The 18,579-nt window shown below is 48.2% G+C and overlaps 1 protein-coding gene across 2 annotated transcripts in view; it reads left to right on the top strand.

The window, feature by feature from the left end:
- Positions 1-18,579, top strand: part of ASH1L (ASH1 like histone lysine methyltransferase) — a 74,522-nt gene that overhangs the window by 35,832 nt on the left and 20,111 nt on the right. For both annotated transcript variants that reach the window (XM_082202020.1, XM_082202019.1), the window contains exons 4-8: positions 931-1,032; positions 4,151-4,853; positions 5,753-5,932; positions 10,454-10,548; positions 15,308-15,381. In XM_082202020.1, the coding sequence (XP_082058146.1) occupies positions 931-1,032; positions 4,151-4,853; positions 5,753-5,932; positions 10,454-10,548; positions 15,308-15,381 (1,154 nt within the window). The remainder of the gene's footprint in view (positions 1-930; positions 1,033-4,150; positions 4,854-5,752; positions 5,933-10,453; positions 10,549-15,307; positions 15,382-18,579) is intronic.

The raw sequence follows: 18,579 nt of genomic DNA, 5'->3' as shown, positions 1-18,579 counted from the left end.
GTGGGGGATAAAAAATGCTGTGTGTGGACTGGGGTGGGGTGTTGAACCAATTTCTCTGGATGTCAGTAGAGCAGTGGGAAAAGGAAAACTGAGAAATCGAATTTCATTAAACCAGATGTGCCAGGTGTTCCTTTCAGTGGAAGGATGGATGGGACAGAAGGGAGTGATGGAGAGAGAAAGCAGCCGTGGAGAGCTCCTCTTAAGTGGTGGTTGGAGCCTTCTGACATGTTTTTGTAAATGCTGCCTCTCACCTGGTGGTCTTTCAGATCGAAACATTTCCTCTTTCTCAGCTGCAGCACCCGAGTCCAAATTGAACATGTCTGCTCTATATTCCATTTTGTTTTCTTTCCCCTCCTTTTTTTTGCCTTTTGTTGTTGCCGTTATTAGACAGATTTTTTAAACTGCTGTTCCCCAGAAGGATCCAGCGTGGGTTACAGCAAAACAAAATACAGCATTGAAAACAGTTAAAAATAAATTGAAGTCACTAGGATGGGTCTTGAATATATCTCAAGTGTCAAAGGCCACTTTGTTATTATTGATGTGCTTGGACTTTAGAGAAATAGCACAAGATGCAAATGGAGGGGAGCCAGGTCTTTGCCCCAAGGCACTTACAGTTTAAAAGGTGGGGGAGGAAGAGGAAGGAGGAAAGCAAGGACTGAATGCATACCTAGGCTTCATTTCAGCTGAACACAAAACCACAGGGGTTCATCTAGTGCAGCGTTTCCCAAACTTGGGTCTCCAGCTGTTTTTGAACTACAATTACCACCATCCCTGACCACTGGGGATGATGGGAGTTGTAGTCCAAAAACAGCTGGAGACCCAAGTTTGGGAAACGCTGATCTTGTGGTTCCTTTTGATCCTTTTCTGACATTGGTAAGCACAGCTTAAAAACCTTCTGTTTCTTTTTGACACGCTTTTCTCCTTTGCCAGGAAATCTTCCAGCACAAGACAAACCCTTACAGAGGCCATCGGAGGGCACAAGCTGCAGCCCCTCCAGGAAGAGGTCTTCATCCGAGAGCACATCTTCTACAGGCAAATAAACCTCCTGCTGCTTCTCAAATGAGGATAGCCATCCCATGGGCTTCCAGATGCTGTTGGACCAGCTCCCATCAGCCTCAGCAGCATGACCCAGTGGTCAGGCATCATCTGGAAGGCCACAGATTCCCCTTCTCTGGCCTACGCCTATGTCCCAGCCAATCTAGGATCTCATATTAAAGGCACTTAGAGAAGTGTATAGTAGGTGTGGGGAACCTGGTGGCCCTCCAGATGTTGCCGGACTCCCATCAGCCCCATCCAACATAGCCACTGGTCATAGATGATGGGCGTTGGCATCCAGCATCATCTGGAGGGCTATAGGTTCCCCATCCCCACTCTAAAATTCTATGCTGTGCTTGTTATTCTGCTAGATAATCTAGAAGGGCTGGTCATGGATCCTTTGGGCACAATCTGGTTCATGGGAGGCAATCAGCTTTCCGTCAATTAAAAACCCACCACGTTGGAAGTCCAGCAGATGCACAGGAGTTGGATTTCTCAGTAGCCGCTGTATTAACTTCAATATGTCAGCAGTGAGGCTGCCTTGGGTGTTGTCTTCAAATGAGTAAAAAGTGAGGTAGAAATTATAAAATAAATGGGGAGTCAGTAGGCTCGTGACTCCTTTTGGAACTTGGTGCTGAAGAGTCACAGAATCGTAGAGTTGGAAGGGATCCCAAGGGCCAGCTGGTCCGATTCCCTGCAGTGCAGGAATCCTGCTCACAGCCATCCCTGGGTGGGCTCGAACCACCAGCCTTCTGGTTAACAGCAAGATGGCAAAAGATACCGCTCCATGATGAAACTTCTATTCAGAGTGCAATGGGGAGTAATGCAGAGCTCATCAATTAATCCGACTCCTGCACCAGTTGGGTGGTTGTTACTTGTCTTCTAGCTACCACCTTCGCTTTAAGGTGTTTTCAGGTGTGCCGCTTTTTAGCAGTCTTTATGCCAGGTGGGCTGAGTAAAGCTTAATGCTGCATAGGAAGAGAAGAGGAAGTGGGTACGGTCACTTTTGTGGTTGCTGGGCAGCCATGGATGTGCCCTATATTGCTCCCGGGTCAGCCGCCCAATCAGGTTGCCTAGCCAGTCGCCTTAAAGAATGCATTTTTAGGGTCACTGCATCAGGGAGACAACAAAAGGTCCTTCTGCTTGTGTCATTTTTAACAGGAGGAAGCTTGGAAGAAGTCTTATCTATTATTAATAATAAATAATAGTAATTTGATTTATTATCCTTCCTTCAGTTGGTAGAGCATGATACTCCTAAGCTCAGGGTTGTGGGTTCAAGTCCCATGTTGGGCAAAAGTTTCCTGCATTACGGGGGTTGGACTAGATGACCCTCACGGACCCTTCCAACTCTACAAGTCTATGATTCTCCCCTTCCCTTCACCCCAATGGCTCGGGGCGAGTCACAGCAATTTAATATGCAACACTAAAAACAAATTACAAATGTACATATTTATAAACCTGTCTCAATTGCTTATTTTAAAAATTTCTTAAGCAGTATGCAACAGCAGCACAAAAAGCAATAAAACGGCATAAAAACTCTGTTTAAGCATGTGAGTAAAACATCGTTATATAAAAAATTGTAGAAACAATTGTAGAGTCCAACCCCCTTGGCAGGGGGTTGGACTCGATGGCCCTTGTGGTCTCTTCCAACTCTATGATTCTATGATTCTATGAAAAACAGGCCTAAGAGTGTCCCGTCTTACGGATAAGGGGAAGTCCCAGGTGGGATTCTCCATGAATGTTAGTCCACATCCGTGGTCATCTTTCGGTTCCCTCAAGTGATTAATGTGACTCCTACTTTTTATTCATTTTTATTTATTCCTGATTCTTGTCTTCATCCCCACCCCATCCTTACTCTAATTAAACTGAAATAACCAAAGGGGGTTGGGGAAAGCTTATGTTGTGGCCTAAAGTACCGTTGTGCTGCCAGTGTGGCTGGGCTACAGCTGTCGGCTGGTACAGAGAGGCTGAGCCGCAGCTGGAAAGATAGCAGCAGGTGGCATTTTAAGCAGTTGACACCATGCGAGACAGATGAGGAGAGTGAGGTTAGGTTGAGACAGTGTTAGAATTGGATTGCGGTCGGGGAGGAAGCGATGTAGATTGGGAGGGGTCAGAATGCGATAATGAAAGCTGCTGATGTTGTCCATCCTCACCGTGAAATCCTCCCTAGGCACCCTAGCCTTACGAAAAACTTCCTTTGTTAATCAAATGCTCTCTGGTCTTCCCTGCCTAGCGCTGCAGCTGTTACCAGGCTCATGCGGTTGGGGTTGCCTGGATCCTCTTGGATCGTTTCCAAAAATGGGAGCAGCAGTTCAAGGGCAGACTATCGAGACTCAGCATCTCCCCCCCCCCCCAAGCCACGTTGTGTAGCTGGATTAGCATCGGTTAGTGCAGCTGCTTAGGCCCCTCTATTTCCTCAACAGATGGTGAGCTTGCGAGGAATCCCAGATAATTTCACCCTCCTCAAAGGAGCACAGTGTGAGGATGGCCATACACAACCCTAAAAAATCAGAAAGCTTTTAACCAGCTTAGGCTGGCTTACCAGCTGCACCCTTTCTTGAAGAAGATAGACCTCACTGCTATCATTCAAGCATTTGTAATTCCTGATTAGACTGCTGGAAAAGAGTCGGGGAAACTTCAACTGGTCCAACTCTGATACTGCTGGAATTTGGAGTGCAGCTGGTTGGCTGGAGCACAACGTTGTTCCATCGCCATTGGCTAGTTAGTTACTTGCTTCTGGGCCCAGTTCAAGGTACTGGTTGTTATTTCTAAAGCCCTAGATCCTTTTGCTACCTGCGTTTAAGCAGTCAGGGTGTTATCGGTCATGGCTCCATTGTTGTGGAAAGTCCTCCCCAGAGAAACCCACCTGGCCCCATCACTTATAGTCATGTGGTTAAAGGCCTGTCTTTTTCAGAAGGCTTTTAATTATTGATTCTGCTGCTGCTGCTGCTGCTGCTGCTGCTGCTGCTGCTGCTAAAGTTGGAGGGTGTGTTTGTACTACAAGTTATCTTATTTCATCTGCTCAAACCTATGTGTCATATATGTATTTAAAATAAGTGGAAAAATGAAAATCCGAACCTACTTATGCTTCCTGATGTTTCTTCTCCTTCTCCAGTGGCCCCGCTTCCTTCACGAAGTACAAGGCTCGGGACTGCAGTGGACGATCCTGTGGATAATCTACTGCAGCGCATGGCTCAACATGAAAGCCAGGGTGCCCTGGACAAGACCCTTGAGGCCGTCATGACGCACACACCTGTTCTGCCCTCAGGTAGCCCCAGCCGAAGTCCCAGCAGGGAGAAGGGCAGCGGGCTCCTGATTCCGGGCAATGCGGGTGGCGATGGCATCTCGCTCCTTTCAGACCGGTTGTTGAGCGGCTACTCTCCCCATCACCTCAAGAGGAGCATGGTGGAAGCCATGCAGTGCCAGGCGAGGAAAATGTGCAATTACGACAAGCTTTTGGCCACTAAGAAAAACCTGGACCACGTCAACAAAATCCTCAAAGCCAAGAAGCTGCAGAGGCAGGCGCGGACTGGCAATAACTTTGTGAAGCGCCGGCCCGGCCGGCCCAGGAAGTACCCCTTGCCCTCGGTGGTTTCAGTCCACGCCCTCCAAGTGAGCCGCTTTGTCAGCCAAGAACTGGACGGCGGGGGCCAAGGCTGCTTGCTCCACCGCAGTCCTGACACGGTTACTGATGCCATAGAATCAGTGGTTCAGGGGGTTAACGTGAAAGGCTGGAAGAGGAAGAGGTGGCTGGAGGAGGAGCAGGCCAGGAAAAGGCAGAAGCCTCTACCAGATGACGAGCAGGAGAGCAATAAAAGGTAACCCCTCTGCATGTGAACACTACTGGTTGGGCTTCAGCTGCACCAGGTGTGGGGAACCTTTGACCCTCCCAGAGTTTGCAGAACTACAACTCTCATTAGCCCTAGGAAGTGTTGCCAGATGGCCACGGGCGATAGGAGTTGCAGTTCAGCAGCAACTGACGAGGCCACAGGCTTCCCGTATCTGAGCTGCACGGAGAATCTGAGCTGCACAGAATTGTTGTAGGTGTGCATACAAGTTTCTAGTCCTCGTGATCCATACAGTATAAAATAAAAACAAAGACAGCATCGTGACCACTGAGGAAGGGAATTATGCAGCAGCTGACCTTTGAACACAAAGCTGCATCAGGCCATTAGATTTTGGGCCCATTCTTGCCTACTCTGGCTGGCAGCAGCTCTCCCAAGATGTCAGGCAATGGTCTTTCCCACAACTGCTGTCAGATATTGAACCTGGTATCATTGGCAAGTAAGGCCTTGGCTATGACTGCCTTTCTGACCAAGTGTCCTCCAGATGTTTCTGGACTATAATTCCCTTGCTGGCTGCGACTTATGAGAGTTGTAGTCCAAAACATCTGGAAGGCACGAGGTTGGGGAAGCCTGAGCTGTTGGAGCTACTCTGGGCACAGTTTTTGCAGAAGCAGCATACAGATGATGATGACTGGCCCATCTAGTACAGTTCCACCTGTTCTGACTGGCAGCCACCTCTCCAAGGTCTCTGGTAGGCAACCAAAGTAGCTTGAACTGGGGATGCCAAAGACGGAACCTGAGACCTTCTGCATGCAGAATGCATACTCTGCCGCTGAGCGATCATACTCCCTGCATAATTTTTCTCCTGCCATACTTGCTGCTGCTCTGCTCACCTTTCCTGGTTTCTCTCTCTCCCCCCCCCACCTTTCCAGCTTTTCTGAGACAACAACGGAGTCCCCTCCTCCTGATGAGGCGATAGTGAAGCCGCGTGAGCTGGAGAATGTTGAGCAGCCTCTGACTTCCCTTGTGCAGCGTGAGAAGAAAGCTCCTCGCCCCCCAAAGAAGAAATATCAGAAGGCAGGGCTCTACTCTGATGTGTACAAAACCACCGAGTAAGTTGGACCTACTGAAATGTCATAGCCTGCTAGGTCAGTCCACAACCTCCCCCTGAATTAGGACACTTGGAACCATAAAAATTGAAAATGCAGGCCTGCAATGACACCTTCGCAGACCTTCCCAGGTAACCCTGGTCTGAGAGAGACCTCTAGAAGTCTTGGCCGTGTTGCTCAGTTGCCATCCTTGAAGAAGCTCAAAGTTATAAAGCACATTAAAAAAAATAATTATTTTTTAAAATTACATCTTCTGACCGTGTAGCTTCACGTGCTCATCCTGGCAAGAGGGCAGACTGATGTTGGGCTGGCTAGTCCAGAGAGACACTAAAGGGGAAGCCCCTCTTTATTGTTCTCTTGAGGCAGGTTTTGGGAATCAGCTGCTTCTAAACAACGACATAAAGGGGCACTCGGGAAGTGGAGTACTTTCCTCTCAGTCCTATTTAACGGGTTTCCCAAACAGCGCATAGCAGTGGAGCCCCGTTGAGTCACTGATTTGCCCACGGTCCCATTTTCAGGAGGAAGTGGGCTGAGGCCCAGTGGCAAATCCTGTTGCCGCCAGGTGTGTGCTTGTAACATACCTTGAGAACATAGGGAAACCATTCGAATATGATTCACATCAGGTTGGCACATTTGGACCCCACCATCCCCGCAACATGAGTTGCTGTAGTTTTCATACACCAGTTGGCACAAACCTTGGTTTTTTTGAGCCTGAATTAGCCCAAGGGAGACAGCCAGTGCAGGCATGCAGTCGCTCTGGGATGCAATCTGATGCAACTTTTCGTCTCCTCTCTGGAGCCCACACGCAAAATTCCTGAATGGTAGCCAAGTTAAAGAATACTTTGCTCACAAGATGTGTGACTCATCAGCATTTCCTTTCCTTTCCTTTTTTGTTTAAAGGACGGATTGGAAGCATCTCCTCTTAAGACCAGGGAGCGGCTTACTCTCCTGAGAACCCTTTTGGCAGCTCTGCTCGCTCTCATAAATTGCTTTTCCCCAAGTGAGGAAGAATTTTGCCACTTGGCCTCTGATTGTTCTTTGGCGATGGCAGAGTTTTCAGGGAGAAAGGTGTTCCATGGGAAGTGAACTGAGTCTGGGATGAATTGTTTCTGCAAAAGTAAAAACACAGGGAGCTTTTAGCGGTGCATTAACCCGAAAACATATTCTCCTTTTGTGAAAGATATGCAAATTGGAAATTCCTCAGGGTTGCATTAAAAGGAAAAACAAACCAAAAACCATGCACTTTGAAATCACATCTCCTTAAAAAAGATCCTAACATTAAAATGACACATTATAGACACAGACATTCATAGAAATAAAAATGCCAAATGTTTATCAGTCAGCCTTCTGTTTCCAAAGGCAACTATGTCAGCATTTCACAAACACTTGAGCAGAATTCTGGTATTTGAAATGCAAACCACTGTATTTTTAAGTTATTGATGAGGGTAAGTCTCATCAACATGACATTTATGGCTCCTGATGAAGAGTGAGTGCCGGGGAAGCTCTCTTTTCTTCGGTAAAATGAGCAAACCTAAGGCATGCGCTTTCCACGTGTTCACTTAACACTGATATGTTGGAGGTATCCCCAGCATTTATAGGTAGGGCTGGGGGAGACCCCTGCCTGACACCCTGGACAGGCTTACTGATCAGTATAAGAGACAGTGCTGAGCTATTTGGACCAGTGGGTCTGTATCCGGATAAGGCAGCTTCCCATGAGATAGAGCTCAGCCACAAATAGCATCACAAACGCAGACCAGAAATGCTGTTCAGTGGGGATAATTGCGGGGTGGGGGGTGGAAACAGGCCTCTTTGCTCGAAAGTAAGGCTGTTGGTGTAGATAAAGAAATATTGCTTCATTGATTTTATTTGGTTATCAGATTTATTACCTGCCATTCACATTAAGATCACAGGGCGGGTTGCAATGGCACAAATAATGCAATTCGAAACCAAATAAAAACCTGATAAATTAACAATTTGTAGGTAGATAACAGAAATACTTTTCAGCTGTCAAAGGCCAGGATAAAGAGAGATGTCTTCAGCATTCAATAAAGCAGAGTAACGATGACACTAGATGTAGCTCTACAAGTATGGAATTCTGTGGTTTTGGCACTGCCACAGAGAATGCTCTCTTGCCAGCTCCCAGCCTCTGAGTCTGGGAAGATGGCAGGGCAACTGTGAGGGCCCCCTTCTGCTGATGTTAATGGCTGGGAAGGTCTGCAGGAAAGGAGGTGGTCTCTCACATATTTGAGACCTTAAGTCAGTCTTGTCTGTGAACACCTTGAATTGGGCTTTGAAACGAACAGGCAACCAACAACTGCTGCTTTAAAACAGGAGTTCTAGATGGCACCCCAGCCTGTAACTTGGCTGCTGCATTCTGGACCATGGGACAGTCCCGCGTAGAGCACATTACAATAATCCAGAGGCTGGAGTACATTGGCCCAAGTCAACCTGTCCAAAGCAGGCTGCAGCTGGCAAGCTAGCTGGACTCACTTGCAGCCACCAAGACCACCCGGCCCTTGAATGTCAAAGTTGGGTTCCAGAAGTACCCCAGTTCTCTGCACCCGCTCCTTCCATGGGAGTGCAACCCTGTCCAGAGTGGGGCTGCGAGTTTTACCAGTCAGCAAATTTGTGGAGAGCTAATAATTAAATGATTTTTCTGAAGGGGGAAAATGTGCACATGTGGCACACCAGCAGCTGGTCTCAGGAGAGGTCTATCTTCCTCCTAAGAGAGGATGGTGTCTTGCCACTGGAGAGTTTTGCAAGTACAGTCGCACCTTGGAAGATGAATGGAATCCGTTCTGGAAGTCCATTCGACTTCCAAAACGTTTGGAAAGCAAAGCTCGGCTTCAGATTGGTTGCAGGAAGGTCCTGCAGCCAATTGGAAGCCCCGTCGGGACATTCAGATTCCAGTGTTTGCAAACTGGAACACTTACTTCTGGGTCTGTGGCGTTCAGGAGCCAAAACGTCCAAGTACCAAGGCGTTCGGGATCTAAGGTACAACTGTACTTCTGTTAAAAACTGTGTGCGTTTTTGTGCCCTCTGAAAAGCGTTTAATAAGTGTCGTCTATTAAACCTTGAGGCCCTCCTTAAAAGCTGGGGTTTTTTCAGACTGTCAGAACAGAACTTCATAAACGGTTTTGCTTGCTGTGCGAGAGGGCGGAAAAAGCTGCCGTGGGTGGGTGTGACCTCCATCCCAGTCGGACAGAGGTTGTGATGGTGCAAAATGGGACCCCTCTCAGGACGTCCAGAGCAATGTACCCCCCTTGGCCCTACCAGTGTTTGCTGCTTGTTTGGGGTTGTGCTGGAGAAGTTTTGGGCCTGCACACCTAATTATTACAATGGTACAGTACCCTCTTGTGGCAGTACAGTTTACTGCTGCGCTGGCAGTATAGAGGCTTGTTGAAAGTAGGTCAGCAGAGGGCAGTTCTATCAGCCAGTATGTGCTGCACACACTGAAAATAAATTAAGAGCTTTAGGACCACTCCTAATTTGCAGGTTTTAGTTACATGCGGCTGGCTAAATCTGCAGGCCTTTTATCGTGAACGTGCCAGGTTGAGGTTAGTGGATGTAGTGCCCTGTGGCTGTACAGTATTACCATTCAGAGAGTGTGTTTTTAATAGATTATGGACCTGACAATGGAATGTTGAGGTTAGGCTTGGTTTATTTTAATGTCAGTTTGCTCCTCTTTCCTCTACGAAAATGACCTTTGCACATTTCTCTGTAATCATTAGCACTGGAAGCTTGTGATACTTTGAGGGTTTTGTTGTTGTTTTTTTTAAAAAAAGAGAGACATTCTCATCAGCTGCAGAGAGGTATCGCTGCTCTAAGTTCCAGTCCAGCTACCAAGCTCCCTTTAACCATGTCAACTCATTTATGGCGATGGTCGTGTTTTGAGCTATCACTTTGGGCTGTAGCAGAATGACACTGCTCCACAAGCATATAAACCCCTTCACCAAAATTGAGCTTGGCTGGCTTTGGAGCGAGTCTTGAGATTGCTCAGCAGTAGTTATTACCTCACCCTCTTATCCCTGCCGGAAAGAATAGCTTACCTATAGCCAGTTGTGGCTGGTGCCCATTGGGACCGGTGGGAAGGCAAGTGCCCAGCAGGTGGTGGAACCAGTGCCAATGACAGGCAGAACCAGCTAACTGTAGCCTTGTCCCCATCCTCCTCCCTGCTTAGTTCTGTGGGGCAACTCTGAGGCTAAGGAGGAGGAAGCTGACAGGCATTGCCACCCACTGATTGTAAGGAAGAACGCAAGGCCAGGTGGTGGGGATAGCTGAGGTCAGACCGAAGTTGGTGTGGCAGTGCCCCCATTCACCTTAATGGACCAGCCTCTGCTGCCTAAAGCCGCAAACGGAATTCAAAACAGAGGGAAGATTCCAAGCGGAGATTTGCGGCTCACAGGTCACGCTCTCCCCTGTTGTGCTACGTTGCTTCTGGAATGTGGTGAAGGGTGCAGACCCCGGTGACACGGCACGGTCTTCTACGATCACTCACTTGCTTCTTCTCTCTTCCATCCCCAGCCCCAAAAGCCGGCTGATCCAGTTGAAGAAGGAAAAATTGGAGTACACTCCTGGGGAGCACGAGTACGGATTGTTCCCGGCACCTATCCACGTGGGTGAGTGGGTTCTCTGTGCATGCTTTGAATGAGCCCTGCATGCGTCCTCTCAGCCAGAGGAAGTGAATGGCCCCCAGGTTATCATTTGGGTACTTGCGGGGCAGGGGGTGGGTGCTTGAATCGACTCCCAAAGGAGGAAATTCCTAGTATGGGTTCAAGATCCTTGTTTCTGGGCCAACGGAGAGCCACTCATTTGGGGAGGGAGGTCGTGAAACCCTCCTCTAAATGCTGTAGGTCATGTGCAGCCGAGAGGGATTTTAGAGACTGCATTGTAAAATAGCTCATTTACTTTCCTGTCTTGTCACTTTAAAGTCCTAGGGGTGCACCGCTTTGCTTTCTTGGGAACAATGCAAGCCCATACTAGTCCAATATTTGTGTGCTTAGATTTGTGCTGGAAATAGGATTGACAGTTGTACCATGTGCTGTGGGGTTCAGCTTTCCCACCCCACTCCTGGTCTGCCGCAAGACGGTGGCTGAAGTTACCTTGCACTTTTCAAAGCTTGCTTTGCAGGCGTGACAGCTGAAACTTGGGGACATTTTGCACTGTAGTGGTGATCTTTTTGTTTTCCAATGCATGTCTTATCAGTAAAAAAATTCACTGTGGTGCGAACAAATTTTTATTCTTAAAGTGTGGCCTACAGAAAAAAGTTTGAGAACCACTTCTATAGCGGGGTAGCTGTGCTAGTCTGTAAAAGTGAAAAGGCAGAAAGTTAAGCATCTCGCTTGTTTGTGGAGAGACTCGAGGAGAAAGGTTTATTTCGTCCCTTTAACTTGAGCAGCCTTGTTAGTGATCCAGCTTGAGCGTATTCCAACCCCAGGGACCGTTTTTTCCTTATTTAAGGGTTGAGACTTGTTTGTGCCTTGGGCTTGCGCTCCTTCCCCGCCCTGCCCCCCCAATCCCTCGCCAGGTCACGGCCCTCCAGTTTATTTGCGCCAGGAGACACAAACAAACATGTCCTATTAAGATAAGGCAGCTTTAATGACTCTGCCTGGCGTAAAGGCAGAGCAGTCTCGCCTCCCCAATCATGTTAGGAGGATTATTTCTCTGCTGGGCTAACTCCTTGTCTGGGTGCCTCCTTTTATTGAGGTGGGGGGGGGGGAGAGAGAGAGAGCACTCCCTACTCTCTGGGCTGGCTGCCAGGCCCTTGAAAGAGCCTTTTGTTTTAGCCAGTGAGGTCATAGAAGTGAAAACAGATTCCCAGTGGACTTTGCTGCTTCCTGGAACTCGCCAAGCACAACTTGAGGCTTTGAAAAATAAGAACAAATTTTAAGAGCAAGTTGTAAAGACAACATGACAGCTGCTCTTCTCTCCCCACCAACACCCCCCCCCAAAAAAAATAGTTTTTCAGAAGCGAGAAGAGGTGCCTGCAGCATCAAAGGAAAGCCAAGGCCAGGAGCCCCCTGCTGACCCCTCTGGGCTTTGCTTGCCTCCCTTTGCTCTTGCATCCTAACAGAGGGTGAAAGGTGGCTCTCTCTTCTTTTTAAGCTTAGCAGTTTGTTTTTGTTTGAGCTCATTTGCCTTGCTTATCTTGGCATGGTTCAAACACTAGGTCCTTGCCACCTAATGCCTGCTCAGACAAGCTTACATGTGTCTGTTGTCTTGAAAACATTCAGGTTACAGCTCTGGTGAACCTTCAGAGGAGGAAGCTGGGTAGCTCAGTTGGTTGGAGCGTGGAGCTGATGAATGCCAAGGTTGCAGGTTTGATCCCCGTAAGGAACAGCTGCATATTCCTGCAGTGCAGGTGGTTGGACCAGATGATCCTCAGTGTCCCTTCCAACTCTATGATTCTAAGTTAGGAGCTGTAATCTCTGTTATCTTTGAAGGTGGGTTGTCTGGGACTTTGAGGTCTGAGATGAGAATGTCCTGGTTGGGGACTAAGGCTGTGTGCACAGCATACATTTAAAGCACATTCCCCTCCACCTCAAAGAATCCTGGGAACTTAGTTTGTTAAGGGTGCTGTGGATTGTAAACTACGGTTCCCAGGATTATTTTGCTGGGAGGGAGGGAGAATGGGCTTTAAATCACAGAATTGTTGAGCTGGAAGGTACCCCAAGTGTTCTCTCGTCACAACCACCTGCAATGCAGTCATCACAGCTCAATAATCCTTGACAGATGATCATCCAAGCTCTGTTCAAAAACCTCCAGTGGAGGAGACTCCACCACCTTCAGAGGTAGTCAGTTCCACTGTTGAGCAGCTCTTACCGTCAGAATCTCCTTTCAGGACATTTGAACCCATTGGTTTGGGTCTTACCTTCTGGAGCAGCAGAATACAAGCTTGCTCCATCTTCTGTGTGACAGCCTTTCCGATATTTGAAAATGACTATCATGTCACCTCTCAACCTTCTCTTCTCCAGCCTAAACGTACCCAACTCCCTCAACCATTCCTTAGAAAGCTTGTTTTCCATATCTCTTATCATCTTGGTCGCCCTCCTCTGCACACCCTCCAGCTTGTCAATATCCTTGAGCTGTGGTGCCTGGAACTGGATACAGCAGTGTTGAGCACAGCCTACCAGGGGTCAGCAAACTTTTTCAGCAGGGGGCCGGTCCACTGTCCCTCAGACCTTGTGGGGGGCCGGACTGTATTTTGGAAAAAAAAATGAATGAATTCCTATGCCCCACAAATAACCCAGAGATGCATTTTAAATAAAAGAACACATTATACTCATGTAAAAACATGCTGATTTCTGGACCGTCTGCAGGCTGGATTTAGAAGGATTGGGCTGGATCTGCCCCCCCCCCCCCCCGGGCCTTAGTTTGCCTACCCATGGCCTAAGCCTTCCCAGTTCAGGATAGTGTCTCTGCAACTTTCAGGACTCTCTTCAGTGACAGTGGGGAAAGGATAGTGGCGCCCGGGCGACATGAAGTCTCTGTATCTGCCAGGCTTGTTATAAATAACTAGGGGTCGGTCCTCCAGTCTTGTCTGATCAATACAGTGCATCATATTATTTTCCCTGGCTTTGCGAGCTTTCGGTTCAAGTGCCACTTTCTGGCAAGCAGCCTCTGGAAGCGTGGGCTGGAGCAGTGGAGCACGCTCTCCAGGTCTTAGATTGCGAGATGGCTGCTCATAGCCCAGTCATAGCTGAACAAAGTGCATTTGCTCAGCCTGCAGGAATGTGGATGTTGCTTCTCAGTCCAGGGCTCAGCTGCTCACAAAACGGCACCTTGGTCTGTAAGAAGCCAGCATGGGCCATAGAAGAAGACCAGCCCTATGAAAAACTAACTGTCAGTGCTGTTGTGGTGTTGTTCTGTCTAGTTTAGAAGCAGGTGTGGATATCCTCTTGCCCTCCAGATGTTGCTGAGCTACAACTCCCATCAGCTTTAGTATGCATGGTCAAGAATGTTGGGAGTTGTAGTTCAGCAACATCAGGACGGCCAAAGGTCCCCACATATACTTTAGGGGGAAGATGGCTGCAGAAAGGACATGATAGAGTAGGGCCGAGGAACTTGTGGTCCTCTAGACATTGATGGACTCCAATTCCCATCCGTGCCAGCTAGCAGGTCCAGTGGCCCAGGGATGATGGGAGTTGCTGGCTCATCAGCATCTTGGAGGGCTGCAGGTTCCCCAGCCCTACAATTAGAGCTTTACAAAACCGCACAAGGCAAAGGGAGAACTTTGTCTTCCCTTCTCTCACATATAGTGCCTGTTCTTTAGGGTTCCCCAGCGAAACCTGCAGGGGGAAAGTGCTTATTGACATTGATGTATAGACTTGGCTGCTGCCAGAGATAGCGATGGCTCCCCACTCACCGTATTTTCGCCCTATAGGATGCACTTTTCCCCCTCCAAAAATGGAGGGGAGATGTGTGTGCGTCCTATGGGGCGAATGCAGGCTTTCGCTGAAGCCTGGAGAGCGAGAGGGGTCGGTGCGCTCTCACTCTCCACGCTTCAGGAAGCTATCCGCAAGCCGTGGGAGAGCTGCGCGACTTCCCGCCAGGCTCCCAAGGCTTGCGGACAGCAGCCCGAAACCCGGGGAGCGCGCCCTGGACTTCGGGCTGCTCTCCACAAGCCTTGGGAGCCAGGTGCGACTTCCCGCCGGGCTCCCAAGGCTTGCGGACAGCAGCCTGTTCTGGGGGCTGGGGTCGGGGGAAGCTCGGACTGGGGGGAAATTAATTTTTTCCCCCTTTATTCCCCCCCAAAAACAACAACAACTAGGTGCGCCCTATGGGCCGGTGTGCCCTATAGGGCGAAAAATACGGTAAATTGAAAAGGTGGAATAGGGGAAACTGCAGAGATGGAGAAGCCCCCCCCCCCCCGGGCTGCTAGCTGGGCTGCAAGGACATGGGTCCTTGCAAAGGATTATAAAAATCCACAGGGATAGGCTTATCGGTGGCCATTTGTCACCAGGGCTAAAAAAGCATCCACATTCAGAGACAGCTGAATAGCCATTGGCTAAGGGACAGGAGAGGAGTGTTGCCTTGATGCCCTGCGCTTTCCCAGAGGCGTCTGGTAGGTCACTGTGTGAGGGAGGATGCTGAAGCAGGTAGTCCCGTGGTCTGATCCAGCCAGGGCCGTTCCGTTCTTCCACTTTTCCTCTTCCTTTCAATTAAGAGCTGCACTAGGACGAACTTCACTGGTGCATTTTACACCTGGTTAATTAGCATGTGTGGCAGGGACCTTCGTATTTTCTGCCTCAGTCGTCAAGACGTCTTTGGTCTGCTTCTGCCAGTCAAGCTCTGTTCATGGTGCGTGTGTTTAGGAAAGAATAAATGCATGACTTTTGTATTTCTTCTCCCCTCCCCCTCCCCCTCCCCCCACTGCAGGGAAATACCTACGCCAAAAGCGAATAGACTTCCAGTTGCCTTATGACATTCTTTGGCAGTGGAAACATAATCAGGTAGGGGACTATCTTTTTTTAAAAAGTCACATCCTTCCAAGGCTGCATTCCAAGATGCTTGAGAAGAATCAAATGGTTTCTGCTGCTGCTGCTGCACTGATACTAGCTGTGCATTCAGGAGTCTTTTGCTGATGTTGCAGCTGAGGGAGGAGGCTGGGTGGGTGGGAATCCTTGAATATATATTTAATGCAGACAATTTCCATTGCCTCCCTCCATCCTTCTTCGCCTGCACACACATGCACCCACAGAGAGAGCGCTGCTTTCAAACTAGCAGCAGTTTTGCTTCTCAGAAAGCGTCCACCCTTAATCCTACCAGGGACTCTTATTCTGATAGCGCCTGCCTGCTTCTGCTTCTGGGATCTTGTGTTGTTTTTTTGACACGCCTCTGGAGAATTCAGATGTTCTGCCAGCAGTGCTGAAAAATTTCAGGCCTTATTTTTCTTGGACCCAGTCCCGAGCAAAGAGAGTAGAGGTTTGGTTTATTTTTGTTATTGTTATTATTATTATTATTATTATTCCAACTAGAAGCTGATGTTTGGGGGTCAGAAGGAACGCACTGAATAGCCCCCCTTGCGTTCTTTCCAAAGAGCTCCCTCATTTGTCCATGGGGTAGGCTAAAAATAGGGTGGTGTTCCTTCTGACAAAAGGTTTCCACCAGAGGTTTTGCAGTGGGATTTTGCCTAGCCTCTGCTCTTACTCCAGATCAGTGGACTTGAGTGGGCCTAAACCAGGCTTCCTCAACCTCGGCCCTCCAGATGTTTTTGAGACTACAATTCCCATCATCCCTGACCACTGGTCCTGCTAGCTAGGGATCATGGGAGTTGTAGGCCAAAAAAACCTCCGGAGGGCTGAGGTTGAAGAAGCCTGGCCTAAACCCAAGACCCACCTTTGACTCACAACCTGCAACATGGGACCCACTTTCACATTTTCACTTTTGATTGATACATAATAATGCTGATGCACATTATTAATCCTAAAATGGTGATGCACTGAGAAACATACCTCAGCATTACTACTAAATGAAAAGCAGCGCTCCAGCTCAGGGTTCCAGCCAGCCCTACCCTCTCCCACTGGGCTCCACACCTGCATGGTGGGGTTAATAACACCAGCTTCCCTTTGAGGACTATTTTTAGGATTACTGAGGATTAGTGGATGTGCAGCACTTTGAAATCCAGGGCTGCATACACACCCCGTGCATTTGAAAGCACATGGCTCTTCCCCACAAAGAATACCAAGAACTGTAGTTTGTTGAGGGTGCTGGGAATTTTAGCTTGGAGTAAACTGCAGTTCCCAGGATTCCATGTACTGGGCTGTATGTATGCACTCCAGAAGGGACAATGTGTGTTATAATTAAGCACCTGCTTTTCCCCGTTGCCCACTTTATTTTGCAATATGCTATGGAAAGAAGGAATTGTTCCCACCCACCCCATTCTGTTCAGTGATTCAGCCCCCTCTCTAAAAAACACATATTTTTACTAATTGCAAAGCTTGCATGGTTTACAGTTTACATTTCCTCATTTCACATTCCTAACATGTTGCGGGGAAACTCCATAATGAGATCTACAGGCGTCTTTAAGTATTGTCAAAAGGAGCAGATAGTACCTGGTTCCAAGCACGTCTGTCTCTAACAAAACTGGTTTTGGATTCTGCTGCTTCTTTTTAGAGGGAATGATGTCTTTGCCCCAAAATAGGCCGTGCTGATTTTAGTCAAGAAGCTGCATATTTGTTGGATTCTTTGATATGGAGCTCGGAACAAGTATAAGCATCTGTCTGTTTTTTGCTGAACTGCGCCAGAGGTGCTTTATACACTAGGGTTGTCTAAAAGCCTTCCCCATGTAGACAAAGCTGCGAGGCCTTGGGAGCCCAGTGGACATTCTGGGACCACCTGGTCCTGCAACATTTCTGAAACTGAAGTTAGTATAGAGCTGGTTGCTCTCTTGGATTGGGGAGCCCTACCGTTAAAATAGGGAAATGAACATTGTGGCTTGGGTCCAAGGATCCTCTTCAGTTGGCATTGAAGTCTGTTCCACTCCCGTAGCTCAGGGCAGAGCATGCACAAGCCCAGCATCTCCAGGTAGGGCTGCCTGAAACCATGGGGAGCTGCTGCCAGTCAGTGTCCTAGATGGACCTGCTGGTCTGACTCAATACAGTGGTACCTTGGCACTCGAATGGCTTGGCTCCCGAACAAATCGGCTCCCAAACGCCGCGAACCCAGAAGTAAGTGTTCCTGTTTGCAAACGTTTTTGGGAAGCTGAATGTCCAACACGGCTCCCACTTGAGTGCAGGAAGCTCCCGCAGCCAATCAGAAGCCACGCCTTGGTTTTTTAATGGTTTCAGGAGTCAAACGGACTCCCAGAATGGATTAAGTTTGAGAAGCAAGGTACCACTGTATAAGGCAGTTTCCTGTGTTCCTAGAAGGGCTGCCTCCGAGCATTGCCCGAAAACGATGGCAACCCAGAGAAGCTCTTCCACCTGCGCAATGTGTTGTGCAAAACTTTGCACATACATAATTTTATTTGTAGATCGCCTTTCCACAGTTCAAACCATGTTCAAGGCAGCTTACAACATGAAAAAAAATTCATGACTACGACATAACGAAAGTGGTCATAAGCAATAAATAAAACGTTTTAAAAATACACAACCAAACTTAATGGTTTCCACGTGAATCACAACAAGATCTAAAATAAAGATGTAAAAGAAGAACAGCAACATCTCTCCCTGCAACAGCAACACCCCAGCTCAAGAGTCTCCTCAGCAGTCTCAGCTTTTTGTAGCTGGAGTCAGCCAGGGCTCTCCCCTCCCAGGCCTGGTGGAAAAGGCCTGCCAGGCAGGGAGCATGTCTTCCAGGACTCGCAGCCAAGATGTTCTCACATGCCCTTTTCAACATCATCTTAATGGCCCCCTGGATTCTATGTGCCACATCTTTGTATCTTCTGTTTTCCATCACAAGTGTAACACACTGAACAGCGCTAAGAAATGTTCTCCTTCCCCTCGTGGCTCTTTGGATCCGGGCCAATAAATGTTTACGTTTAAAAAAAACACACAAAAAAATAAGATCAAAACCGTCCTCTGGTGCTCTTGTAACAAAGGCTTTTCTTCATTAGGCTCTGTCAGGCGTAAATCAAACCTTCCTTTCTGGGAAAAATGCAAATTTTTATTCTGCTGTTGTCTTGCAAAGCGATAAAGAACACTTATTTC

The sequence above is a fragment of the Podarcis vaucheri genome (assembly GCF_965113315.1).
Source record: "Podarcis vaucheri genome assembly, chromosome: 16".
Classification (NCBI taxonomy): Eukaryota; Metazoa; Chordata; class Lepidosauria; order Squamata; family Lacertidae; genus Podarcis; species Podarcis vaucheri.
Note: the sequence above shows the minus strand (reverse complement) of the source record. Positions and strands in the feature narration are given on the sequence as shown.